General features: G+C 46.4%; 1 protein-coding gene across 5 annotated transcripts; it reads right to left on the bottom strand.

The window, feature by feature from the left end:
- Positions 1 to 441: 441 nt before the first annotated feature.
- LOC140208531 (uncharacterized) lies at positions 442 to 13,425 on the bottom strand. Of its 5 annotated transcripts, none has more exons than XM_072277275.1 (2): positions 13,331 to 13,425; positions 442 to 2,338 (listed from the first exon to the last, which is right to left on the bottom strand). In XM_072277275.1, exon 2 carries the CDS (start codon positions 1,929 to 1,931, stop codon positions 630 to 632), a length of 1,302 nt encoding a protein of 433 aa, XP_072133376.1. In that variant the 5' UTR covers positions 1,932 to 2,338; positions 13,331 to 13,425; the 3' UTR covers positions 442 to 629. The 5 variants fall into 5 exon arrangements, with proteins under 5 accessions (XP_072133376.1, XP_072133377.1, XP_072133375.1 ...); XM_072277276.1 differs by lacking the exon at positions 13,331 to 13,425 and adding an exon at positions 12,896 to 13,299; XM_072277274.1 differs by lacking the exon at positions 13,331 to 13,425 and adding an exon at positions 8,055 to 8,104.
- Between the last annotated feature and the right edge of the window lie 241 nt (positions 13,426 to 13,666).

The following is a 13,666-nucleotide window of genomic DNA, read 5'->3' as shown; positions in this document are numbered from 1 at the left end:
AACTAATGGTTTCCCATTCTGCTTTCAGTCTTCAGAGGACAGTGGTGTTTTCTAACAACCCTTTAGAAGCAGGGAAAATGACCCATAATGTGGAAATGAGCCCTGAATAAGGAGGTTAACTCCCAATGTCATTCTTCCTCAGCCCAGAGATTTGAGGGGCAAAGAACATCTCAGACAGAACTGCAGTCAGCTCGACTTCTTCAGTCTGCAGAGAATTCAAGGGAAACCTCTTCACCCACAGAGTGGTGACTGTTTGGAACCCATCACCACAGGGACAGCGAGAGGAGAACAACAGGGGAGGATTTAAAAGGACTGTTGTGGAACTGAATCACTGGCAGGGTCCAGCAGGCCTGAGTTGACTCTCTACTGTACACTAGGTGTGTTATAAATTCACTAAGTACCACAGACAGAGTTTAAAATAGAACTGATTTATTTGTCTCAGATCCAGAATATTAAACTCCAGTCCCATTAGAGGTGAATGTGCCACAGAAAAAACTCCTCCCATGCCCAGTGACCAGGGTGCAGATCTGGGTGTGGTGAGCAGCAGCAATAATTGCAGAGTTCAGCACCAACAGTTACTCTCAAAATTGCATTCAGCAACGATGATGGACAAATATCCAGCATTCAGCTTATTGAAAGTTTCTCACAGTGTGAACCCGGCAGTGTGTCACAAGGTTAGATGACTGAGTGAATCCCTTCCCACATTCACAGCAGGTGAATGGCTTCTCCCCAGTGTGAACTCTCTGGTGACTCTGTAGGTGGGATGACTGAGTGAATGTTTTCCCACAGACTGAGCAGGTGAACGGCTTATCCCCAGTGTGAACTCGCTGATGTCTCTGTAGGTTGGATGACTGAGTGAACGTTTTCCCACAGTCTGAGCAGGTGAACGGCTTCTCCCCAGTGTGAACTCGCTGATGACTCTGTAGGTCGGATGACTGAGTGAATCTCTTCCCACAGTCCGAGCAGGTGAACGGCCTCTCTCCAGTGTGAACTCGCTGGTGACTCCGTAGGTGATATAATAAAGTGAACATTTTCCCACAGACTGAGCAAGTGAACGGCTTCTTCCCAGTGTGAAATCGCTGGTGTCTGTGAAGGTCAGATGATCCATGGAATCCCTTCCCACAGTCTGAACAGGTGAATGGCCTCTCCCCTGTGTGAACTCGTTGGTGTGCCAGCAGATCGGATGACCGAGTGAATCCCTTCCCACAGTCTGAGCAGGTGAATGGTCTCTCCTCTGTGTGAACTCGCTGGTGTGCCAGTAGTCCGGATGACTGAGTGAATCCTTTCCCACATTCTGAGCAGGTAAATGGCTTCTCCCCAGTGTGAACTCGTTGGTGACTCTGTAGGTTGGATGACTGAGTGAATCCCTTCCCACAGACTGAGCAGGTGAACGGCTTCTCCCCAGTGTGAACTCGCTGGTGTCTCTGTAGGTGGGATGACTGAGTGAATTCCTTCCCGCATTCTGAGCAGGTGAACAGCTTCTCCCCACTGTGAACTCGCTGGTGTCTCTGTAGGGTGGAAGAGTGAGGGAATCTCTTCCCACAAGCTGAGCAGGTGAAATCCCTCTCTGCAGTGTGAACTGACTGATGTAACAGTAGGTGAGATGATTTAGTGAATCCCTTCCTACACACTGAGCATGTGAATGGCCTCTCCCCAGTGTGAACTGATTGGTGTGTGAATAGGGAGGATGACAGAGTGAATCCCTTCCCACAGTCTGAACAGATGAATGGCTTCTCCCCAGTGTGAACTCGCTGGTGACTCTGTAGGTTGGATGACTGAGTGAATGTCTTTCCACAGATTGAGCAAGTGAATGGCTTCTCCCCAGTGTGAACTGACTGGTGTCTCTGTAGGTGAGATGATCTAGTGAATCCCTTCCCACAGTCCAAGCAGGTGAACAGCCTCTCCCCAGTGTGAACTCGCTGGTGAGCCATTAGGTCAGATGACCATGTGAATCCTTCCCCACAAACTCAGCAGATGACCAGCCTTTGCCCTGTGAGAACTAACTGGTGTGTCCACAGGTGGGAAGTCTGAGTGAATCCCTTCTCACACACAGAACAGGTGAATGGCCTTGCCCAGTGTGAACTTGCTGATGTACCTTCAGTTGAGATGACCGAGTGAATCCATTCCCACTGTCTGAGCAGGTGAACGGCCTTTCCCCTGTGTAAAATGACGGGCGTGCCAGTCGGCAAGATGATCAAGTGAATCCCTCCCCACAGTCTGAGCAGGAAGGATGGTTGACTGAATCCTTTGCTCCACTTCTTAAATATCTGGATAGAGACAGTGAAACTGGTGTGTTGTGCTCGAGATTCCCAGAGACCAATTCCTTCTCATTTTTAACCTGTAAAAAGATTTACAAAATCCATCAATGGGGGTAGGACAACATTTCAGATGAGATCAGTTCAGTTGCCAAGGTGTGATCTGGCATCATACTGTTACAGTGAGATTCAACCCAAGTTGGAGAGAGAAATCATTTTCTAACCGGGCACAGTGCTGGTATCTGGAAATACCATCAAATTCTCTGATGCTCTTCCTGTCTTGATAAGAATGGGATATTTCTGCCATCTCCAATCTGTGACCTGGCTCAGGTTGACTCTCTCCATTGGTATTATTCCCTGTTCCCACTGAGCTGCATGGGTCCTGGCCCCACAGTAACTGAAACACTCTCAAGCAAATAGCCTTAGTTAACGTGCAGCTGGGATTTTCTTGTATGTACTGTTAGTTCAAAGTGCCACAGTTTTAACGCCATGTAAATATCTCCTACTCAGATGTATGGTTGGTCTGCACAGCTGTTAAAAGGAAGTAGAGTGAATATTAGTATTATTTCAGGTTCTTGTCACAGTCTTAGGCTATGTCCACACTACGCCAGATAATTTTGAAAATGCCAGTTTCGAGTAAAAACGATAGGCATCCACACCAAGCATATTTCAAAATATCTCTGTCCACATTAGAACGGATATTTGGGCGAATCTCCTCCCACTGGGTATGCGCAGGACACACAGAAAACAAGCGAAGAGGAAACGGTATACTTGGTGTGTGTTTGTCCAGTTACAGAGTAGAAAACTTTAAAAGGAATTGCTCTTGGCTCTTGCGCAGGAGGACTTAAAACTGAAATCAAGTACTGGAGCGTATGGAGGCAATGGACGGGGAGTTCATGGACAGCATGACCCGGCTGACGACAAACATCGAAAAACTGACTAACTCTGTTGCATTAATAAAGCACCTTGTTAAATGTATAAAACATGTCTGCATCAGTGTTATCTTGTATTTCAATACAACGTTACATTAAGCTGTTACACATCTATTTGTCAGAGAAGTACTTGCATAAATAGGTAAACCACCTTCATACAAGCAAGGACAGAAAACAGGGCAAAGTGAGTATACTTATTTATTCAGTAAGCTATGGGTCAAGGTATTTGGTGAGTACATTTCTAACTCTTCTGGCTTCAGTCTCGTTGCCGTCTGTTCTGAAATTGTTAGGTTGGTGGGGGGTTGTGTTCAAGAAAACAACAAAATGCGGTGCTGCGGCGATCTGTTCCGGCACGTCATGACAGCATTTTTAAATAGTCAATAAAGCTCACTTTACAATTTAACTCTCACGCTGTTCACACCGACTGCGCGTTATAACAGCCGTACGGCAGTGCTTGCGCAGTACCAAGCAGCAGCAGAAAAAGCATTGTTGTTGTGGTGTTGTCACGACAGCGTTTTTAAATCTCCCCATTTACCCCGTACACACTACGACGGATATTAGGCGTTTTCAGATTTATTCACTCTGGAGACAGTTTCTGAAAATCTCCTTTATCGGGGGATGAAAATGCCACTTTAGTGTGGACGGAGGGTCAAAACAAAGAGTAAAAGGTTTGTTTTCAAAATTATCCGGTGTAGTGTGGACGTAGAAAAGTACAACGCAGAAACAGGCCCTTTGGGCCATCTGGTTTGTGCTGAACTATTTAAACTGCCCACTCCCATACCCCTACCATCCAGGTACCTATGCAAACCTCTTAAATGTTGAAATTGAGCTCGCATGCACCACTTGTGCTGGCTGCTCATTCCACACCCGGATGACCATCTGTGTGAAGAAGTTTCCCCTCATGTTCCCCTTAACGTTTCACTTTTCACCCTTAACCCATGGCCTCTGGTTGTCGTCCCACCCAATCTCAGTGGAGAAAGCCAGCTTGCATTTACCGTATCTATAAACCCTCATAATAGTGGTATACCTCCATCAAACCTTCCCTCAATCTTCTACATTCCAAGGAATAAAGTCCTGACCTGTTCATTCTTTCCTTATAACCCAAGTCCTCCAGACCTGGCAACATCTTTGTGAATTTTCTCTAAACTCTTTCAACCTCTTTTACATCTTTCCTGCACGTTGGTGAGCAAAACTGCACACAACACTCCAAGTTAGGCCTCACCATTGTCTTGTATAATGTCAACATAACATCCGTCTCCTGTACTCAGTACTTTGGTTTACGAAGGCCAATTTGCCAAAATCATTCTTTTTGTCCCCCTCGAGCTGTGACACCACTTCCAGTGAAATATAGACCTGAATTCCCAGATCCTTTTCTTCTACAGCAATCCTCGTGCTACCTAGGTCCTATCAAAATGGAACACCTCACACTCATCTGCGTTAAATTCCATTTTCCGTTTCTCAAACCATTTTCCCAGCTGGTCCAGATCACACTGCAAGCCATGATAGTCTTCCTCGCTGACCACTACACCATCAATCTTGGTGTCAGCCACAAATTTGCTGATCCAGCTAACCATGTTATCATCCAGATTATTAACATAGATGACAAACAATAACAGATCCAGCACTGATCCCTGTGGCACACCACTAGTCACAGACCTCCAGTCAGAGAGGCAACCATCTGCTACCACACTCTGGCTTCTCACAAAGCCAGTGTCTCATCCAATTTACTATCTCATCTTGAATGCTGAGTGACTGAACCTTCTTGACCAACCTCCCATATGAGACTTTGTCAAGTGCCTTGCTAAAGTCCATGTCGACAACATCCACTGCCTTGCCTTCATCCACTTTCCTGATAACTTCCTCGAGAGGCTCTGTAAGATTGGTGAGACATGACCTACCGTGCACAAAGCCATGCTGTCTATCCTTAATCAGTCCACATCTATCCAAGTACTTACAGTATATATCCAGTTCCTGCACACACGTTCCAATAGCTTTCCCACTACTGATGTCAAGCTCACCAATGTACAATCTCTTAGTTTATTTTTAGAGCCTTTCCTGAACAGCGGAACAACATTGGTTGTCCTCCAATCCTCCAGTTCCTCACCTGTCACTAAGGGTGATTTAAATATCTGTGCTTGGGCCCCGACAATTTCTGCACTTGTCTGCCGCAGGGTCCCAGGGAACAACTTGTCAGGCCCTGGGGATTGATCCACGCTAATTTGCCTTGAAGACAGCAAACACCTCCACCTCTGTAATCCGTACAGGGTCCATGAAGTTGATGCTGCTTTGCCTCACTTCTATAGACTCTGTGACCATCTCCTGTGTAAATACGGATGCAAAAAAAATCTCCCACATCTATTTTGTCTCCTCATATGGATTACCATTCTGATCTTGCAGAGGATTAATTTTTTCCCTTGCAATCTTTTCACTCATAATATATCTGCAGAATCCCTGAGGATTCTCCTTCACTTTGTCTGCTGGGGCAACCTCATGCCTTCTTTTATTTCTTTCATAAGTGTTCACTTGAATTTCCTGTACTTCATAAGTACCCCAATTGTTCCAATCTGCCTGTACCTGGTATGCACCTCCTTTTTATGAATCTGGGGGAGGAAAGCCAAAGGGGTGATAGAGCTGTACGGTGGGAGGTAGGGGTAAGGGGGGGGGGCTAAGCTAAAGTTACAGGGGGATTGGGGGCCTGAATAACAGAACAGATAGTGGAGAGGTTGTGGAGACAGATGTTGTTCAGTCCTCAGACAAAGTCAGGAATGAAAAACATTGAGCATGGTGCAGTGAATATGCTGAGCCCTGTATATTTCAATACAAGGAGCAGCGTAGGAAAGGCAGATGTGTTCAGGGCATGGATCAACACCTGGAATTATGACACTAGGATCTGGCCACTGTGGCGTGGGACAGGCTGCCTTATGGCAAAGGTAAGCTTGGTAAATTGAGGACTTCAAAGCAAAATTTTGTAAGAACAAACTGGGCATGTGCTTGTCAGAATAAAAGGTAAAGATAGAAACTGTATCTCTTGGTTTTCAAGTGATATTGAGAACCTGGTGAAGCACAAAATGGAGTTGCATAACAGGGATAGGCAGGTAGGTTCTTATGGAGTATAAGAAATGCAAGAGGACACATAAGAAATAATTCAGGACGGTTGAAAGAAAGCATGAGATTCCCCTCACAGAAGAGATAAAGGATAATCCTCAGGGATTCTGGAGATAGATTAAAAGCAAAAGAATTGCAAGGCACAAAATTGGTCCTCTGGAAGACTGGAGTGGCAATCCACGTGTGGAACCAAAGCAGATGGGGGAGATCTTAAATATTTTTTCCATCTCATTTACTCAGGAGATGGACACAATGTCAATGAGAGTGTGGAAAAGTGGCATTAAAATTATGGACCCTGTACAGATTAAAGAAGAGGAAATGTTTGCTATCCTGAGGCAGATTAGGGTGGATAAATCTTCAGGGCATGATAAGGTGCTCCCTTGGACCCCACGGGAGGCAAGTGCAGAAATTGTTGGGGCCCCAGCAGAGATAATTAAATCATCCTTAGTGACAGGGGAGTTATCAGAGGATTGTAGGATAGCCAAAGTCATTTCGCTCTTCAACATAGAGCATAGAAATCTACAGCATATTCCAGGCCATTCAGCCCACAATGTTGTGCCAATCATGTAACTTACTCTAGAAGCTGCCTGGAATTTCCCTAGCACATAGACCTCTATGTTTCTAAGCTCCATGTACCTATCTAGGAGGCTGTTAAAAGACCCTATTGTATCTGCCTCGACCACCACCGCAGGCAGTGCATTCCACACACCCACCACTCTGTGTAAAAAACTTACCCCTGACATCCCCTCGGTATCTATTTCCAAGCAGCTTAAAGCTACGCCCCTCATGTTGGCCATTTCAGCCCTGGGAAAAGCCTCTGGCTATCCAAATGATCAATGCCCCTCATCATCCTATACACCTAAAAAAGGCTCTAAGCATAAACAAGGAAATCATACATTGCTTTGAGGATTTGTTGGAAGTGTACAAAAGTATGAGGGTATAGATAGGGTAAATGCAAGCAGCTTTTTCCACTGATGTTGGGTGGGACGACAACCAGAGGTCATGGGTAAGTGACTTCCCCATTTATACAGCACAACACAGGCCCTTCGGCCCACAACGCTGTGCTGAACATTATTTACTTCAGAAATTCCCTGGAGTTCCCCATAGCCCTGTATTTTTCTACATGCTGTGTACCTATCCAGGAGCCTCTTAAAAGACCCTGTTGTATCCGGCTTCATCACAGTTACCGGCAGCCCATTCCACGCACTCACCACCCTGTGTAAAAAAACTCACCTCTTGTGGTGATATCACGTGTCAGGACGTGACTGGACAGAGTTCTGAGCATGAGTAGAAATGAAGAATGATCTAGAAGCATGGCAGTGTAAACCGTGGTTTTGCTGCTGTTAAATACAAGTTCAATTCTGCCAGAATATGGTTTGTTATTAGTAACCCACGGTACGTATAAAGAACACAACACCCCTGACATCTCCTTCGTACCTGCTTCCAAGCACCTTAAAACTGTGCCCTCTCTGCAGATTTTCTCTTGTTTGTGACTGGAGGCAGAACAAAGGTGATTTTCACAACAGCTGATGTAAAAGATTTTGTTCCCTTTCTCCGAGTTCCCGATCCTTGCATTTAGACAGCTGGAGCTCAGCTCTGTCTGAGAGACCCATCGGTTCCCATTCCCTCATCAGCCGGAAGCTCCCCGGGGCCCGTGTACGGATGGTGGGGCTGAGAGAGAGGGAAGAGAGCAGGACTGTCCCGGGATTTCGGGCCACGGTGTCCGGAATTAACAGCAATTGTCCCGGAGGCTCCCTCTTACCTGCAGCAGATCTACTTAGGCCCACTGTACTGCGCGCATGCGTGATATTCGACAACGTCACAACCTTTACGCCTGCGCATTTGATCGGTGCTTCGGCGAAATTTCTAATGCAGGGATTTATGGGTAATCACGGCGCCATTACAAGTTTCTGTAAGCACCTGTTCCATGTCCATACCTAAGTTTTTTTTGTTCAGCAGCTGTTTTAACGAAGAAAGCGGCTCCCATAAACAATATACTCAATATCAACGTGTATCAAATGCCAAAGTAAAATCCTCTTACAAACGTAGATATAAAACACAACAGATTCTGCAGTTGCTGGAAGTACAGAGACGGAAACACACAAAATGCAGGAGGAACTCTGCAGTTCAGGCAGCGACTAAGCAGAGGAGTACATAGTCTAGGCATGCTGAAAGGGTTCGGCCTGAATGTTATCTACTTATTCCTCTCCACATTTGTTGCCAGATCTGCTGATTTCTTCCAGTATTTTGCAGAAATTAACCAACATTTTTTTTTCAATCAATCAGTTTCCAAATGTTTCATTTGTAGACACAAATTGCTGGTCTGATTCCTCCTCCTCCTCATAAACTCTAGACCACATCTCTCTCTGGAGCCTCAAAGCCCTGACTCAGGCCGGCATCTCATTGGTTTCTGACTCTGCTCCATCAAAGAATCATTCGCTAGTCTGCTGTCAGACTTTAGAGGCGCTTTGCAACAGCCCAGCTGTCTGAGGCACAGTCCTTTGAAATTAGTGAAAATGACCAAAAACGTTGAAAAGATCAGCGAAGAAGGAGTTTAGCTAAATTACTTCTTAGCACTGAAGAACTTCAAATACACAGGGAGCTCATCGTCTTATTCAGCCTGGGGAAAATCATGCAGGAAATTCATGCAGGTGTATAAGTTGATGAGAGATATTGGTCGTGTGGATAGCCAGAGGCTTTTTCCCAGGGCTGAAATGCCTAACACAAGGGGCATAGTTTTAAGGTGCTTGGAAGCAGGCACACAGGAGATGTCAAAGAGTGGTGGGTGTGTGGAATGCACAGCCAGAGACATTGGTAGACGTGGATACAGTAGGGTCTTTTAAGACACTCTTAGACAATCGACAATAGGTGCAGGAGTAGGCCATTCAGCCCTTTGAGTCAGAACCACCATTCACTGTGATCATGGCTGATCATCCACAATCAGTATCCAGTTCCTGCCTTCTCCCCATATCCCTTCACTCCACTATCTTTAAGAGCTCTATCTAACTCTTTTTTGAAAGAATCCAGAGAATTGGTCTCCACTGCCTTCTGAGGCAGAGCATTCCACAGAACCACAACCCTCTGGGTGAAAAAGTTTTTCCTCAACTCCATTCTAAATTGTCCACCCCTTATTCTTAAACTGTGGCCTCTGGTTCTGGACTCCCCAAACATCGGGAACATGTTTCCTGCCTCCAGTGTGTCCAATCCCTTAACAACCTTATACATTTCAATCAGATCCCCTCTCATCCTTCTAAATTCCAGTGTATATAACCCCAGTTGCTCCAATCTTTCAACATATGACAGTCCCACCATCCCGGGAATTAACCTTGTGAAACTATGCTACACTCCCTCAATAGCTGGAATGTCCTTCCTCAAATTTGGAGACCAAAACTGTACACAATATTCCAGGTGTGGTCTCACCAGGGCCCTGTACAACTGCAGAAGGACCTCTTTGCTCTTATACTCAATTCCCCTTGTTATGAAGGCCAGCATGCCATTAGCTTCCTTCACTGCCTGCTGTACCTGCATGCTCACTTTCAGTGACTGATGAACAAGAGCACCGAGATCTCGTTGTACTTCCCCTTTTCCTAACTTAACACCATTTAGAAAGTAATCTGCCTTCCTGTTCTTGCCACCAAAGTGGATAACCTCACATTTATTCACATTAAACTGCATCTGCCATGCATCTGCCCACTCATCCAACCTGTCCAAGTCACCCTGCATTCTCATAACGTCCTGCTCACATTTCACACTGCCACCCAGCTTTGTGTCATCTGCAAATTTGCTAATGTTACTTTTAATCCCTTCATCTAAATCATTAATGTATATTGTAAATAGCTGTGTTCCCAGCACCGAGCCTTGCGGTACCCCACTAGTCACTGCCTGAAAAGGACACATTAATCCCTACTCTTTGTTTCCTGTCTGCCAACCAATTTTCTATCCATGTCAGTACCCTACCCCCAATACCATTTGCTCTAATTTTGCACACTAACCTCCTATGTGGGACCTTATCAAAGGCTTTCCGAAAGTCCAGGTACACTACATCCACTGGCTTTCCCATGTCCATTTTCATAGTTACATTCTCAAAAAATTCCAGAAGATCAGTCAAGCATGATTTCCCCTATGTAAATCCATGCTGACTGGGACCTATCCTGCCACTGCTATCCAAATGTGCCACTATTACATCTTTTACAATTGATTCCAGCATCTTCCCCACCACTGATGTCAGACTAACTGGTCCATAATTGCCTGTTTTCTCTCTCCCTCCTTTCTTCAAAAGTGGGATAACATTAGCTACCCTCCAATCCGCAGGAACTGATCCTGAATCTATAGAACATTGGAAAATGATTACCAATAGACAGGTACATGGAGCTTAGGAAAATAGAGGGCAATGCGGTCGGGAAATTCCAGGCAGTTTCTGGAGTAGGTTACATGATTGGCACAACATTGTGAGCTGAGGGGCCTGTAATCTGCTCTAGATTTCTATGATTCTATGAAATTCAAGGGAAATCTCTTCTCCTGCAGAGTAGTGACGAGTTGCAACCTGTCATCATGGGGAGAGTGAGAGGTGAAGTGAACAACAGGGCTAGACTGTAAAATACTGATATGGAACAGAAACATGGGCAGGGACCAGACAGACTGAGTGGCCTCTCTAGTGTACAGAGTGAGTGTGGTAGAGACAGTAAGTATCTGTGACATGAGATTTGAAACAGAACTGATTTATCTTTTACAGATCCACAATATTAAACACCAGTCTAGTTTAAGGCTAACATCAGAAGAACATTTGATTTGATAAGGTACACCATGCAAGGCTTATTGAGAAAGTAAGGAGGCCTGGGATCCAAGGGGAGATTGCTTTGTGGATCAAGAGCTGGCTTGCCCACAGAAGGCAAAGAGTGGTTGTAGACAGGTCATATTCTGCATGGAGGTCAGTGACCAGTGGTGTGCCTCAGGGATCTGTTCTGGGACCCTTACTCTTCGTGATTTTTATAAATGACCTGGATGAGGAGGTGGACAGATGGGTTAGTAAATTTGCTGATGACACAAAGGTTGGAGGTGTTGTGGATAGTGTGGAGGGCTGTCAGAGATTACAGCAGACATTGATAGGATGCAAAACTGGGCTGAGAAGTAGAAGATGGAATTCAACACAGACAAGTGTGAGGTGGTTCACTTTGGTAGGTCAAATATGATGGCAGAATATAGTATTAATGGTAAGACTCTTGGCAGTGTGGAGGATCAGAGGGATCTTGTGGTCCGAGTCCATAAGTCACTCAAAGCTGCTAGGCAGGTTGACTCTGTGGTTAAGAAGGCGTACGGTGCATTGGCCTTAATCAACCCTCAGATTGAGTTTAGGAGCTGAGAGGTAGCGTTACAGCTAAATAGGACCCTGGTCAACCCCACTTGGAGTACGGTGCTCAGTTCTGTTCACATCACGACAGGAAGGACGTGGAAACCATAGAAAGAGTGCAGAAGAGATTTACAAGGATGTTGCCTGGATTGGGAGCATGCTTTATGAGAATAGGTTGAGTGAACATGGCCTTTTCTCCTTGGGGCGACAGAGGATGAGCGGTGACCTGATAGAGGTGTATAAGATGATGAGAGGCATTGATCTTGTGGATAGTCAGAGGCTTTTTCCCAGGGCTGAAATGGTTGCCACAAGAGGACACAGGTTTAAGGTGCTGGGGAGTAGGTGCAGAGGAGATGTCAGGGGTAAGTTAAGTTTTTTTTTGCACAGAGAGTGGTGAGTGTCTGGAATGGGCTGCTGGCGATGGAGGTGGAGGTGGATATGATAGGGTCTTTGAAGAGACTCCTGGACATGGAAGTTAGAAAAATAGGGGGCTATGGGTAACCCGAGGTAATTTCTGAGGTAAGGATATATATGAGGTAAGGCACAGCATTGTGGCTGAGGGGCCTATGTTCTGCTGTAGTTTTTCGATGTTTCTAATTTCTATTCACATTCCTCCAGCCTCACTGGACAGGAACACTGAAACATCAAGTGAGAAACAGCAGGAGGTGGCCATTCGGCCCCTCTAACCATCAAGAAGATGACAGCTGCTCTCCCATCTCAGCCACATGTTTCTGCCCAATCCTCATTTCCTCGATCCCTTCGGTCTCCACACATCTGCTGGCCTCTGTTTTATGTGAGGACGATCACTGAGTCTTCACTGGCCTCTGTGGTGGGGATTTACAAACATTCACCACCCTCAGAATGGAGACATTTCCCCTCATCTCAGTCCCAGACAGTCCACCCCCTTTTTCAGAGACTGGGATCCCTGGTTCAGCCGGTAATGATGTTGTGCATTTCAATGTGTTCACCTCTCAGTCCTCGATTCTCTAAATGAAAGGGTTATCGCATTTGATCTTTCTTCATATGATGACCCCACCACTCCAGGGATCAGTCTGGTGAATCTTCATTGCACTCTCTATAACAAATACTCTCTAACCTCTTTGTTAATCCTCTATGGAATTAATTTCCATCTTCTGCAGCCCCGTGTTGCCCCAACAACTCACCTCCCACCCCCGTCACTATTTCCACCTTCCCACCTCCCCCTCACCTGGATCCACCTCTCACTCCCCAGCTCTTGCCCCATCCCCACCCCTCACCTCTTTTCTCGGACTATTTCCCGTCCACTCTCAGTCCAGAGGGAGGGTCTCGGCCCGAAATGTTGACGGTCCATTTCCCTCCACAGATGCTGCCCGACCCACTGAGTTCCTCCGGCAGTTTGTTCTTTGGTCTGTGTGACCCGTGTTAGTGTGGGGAGCGGGATTTTACACCATATTCCCGGTACAGTCTCAACAAAACACAAATAATTGTCACTTTGCCCGGACCATTGGCCCCGCTTGCAGGGCAACAGTCTGCCGGTGTTTGCCCCCCAATGTGGTGAATCGCCACCACCGTGGGCTCAGACATTTCCACAGATGAGCCCCTCCTGTCCCCACCGGGACAAACATCCTGTCCGCCCCCTCTCTCACCGTCTTCATCCTCTCCCTCCCCGGGGAACCGGCATCAAACCGACGGGCCGAGCGGTCTCCTCCTACCTCTCAGCGACACATCAGACTCCGGCCGCAGGAGACGCTTCACAAACGCCCCAACTTCCCTCGGAGGGAAATGGAAATAAATCAGAAAGCGGACATTTACTTTGACGGTTGTCCCGCCGTGACGGAAAGTTCGGGAGACGGAGTCAGCGGGGGTAACGCCCTCTCGGCTGGTCCGCCTCCGCTATTGGCTGAAAGCAATGATTGACATCACTTCGGACCAATCGGAACAGCGCATCGCGTGACTCCTCTGTTGGCAGCGGTGGGGGAGGGGCTGGTCACGTGATCAGTAGCCCAGCCGTTAAACCGACCAAGCTCGAGCTCACCAGCGCGCGGGGC

This window comes from Mobula birostris, chromosome 13 (genome assembly GCF_030028105.1).
Source record: "Mobula birostris isolate sMobBir1 chromosome 13, sMobBir1.hap1, whole genome shotgun sequence".
In the NCBI taxonomy this organism is placed as follows: Eukaryota; Metazoa; Chordata; class Chondrichthyes; order Myliobatiformes; family Myliobatidae; genus Mobula; species Mobula birostris.
Note: the sequence above shows the minus strand (reverse complement) of the source record. Positions and strands in the feature narration are given on the sequence as shown.

What these genes read in the sequence shown, in the direction of transcription:
- LOC140208531 (XM_072277275.1), bottom strand. Translation starts at nt 1,931, where the DNA reads ATGGCTCACCAGCGAGTTCACACTGGGGAGAGGCTGTTCACCTGCTTG.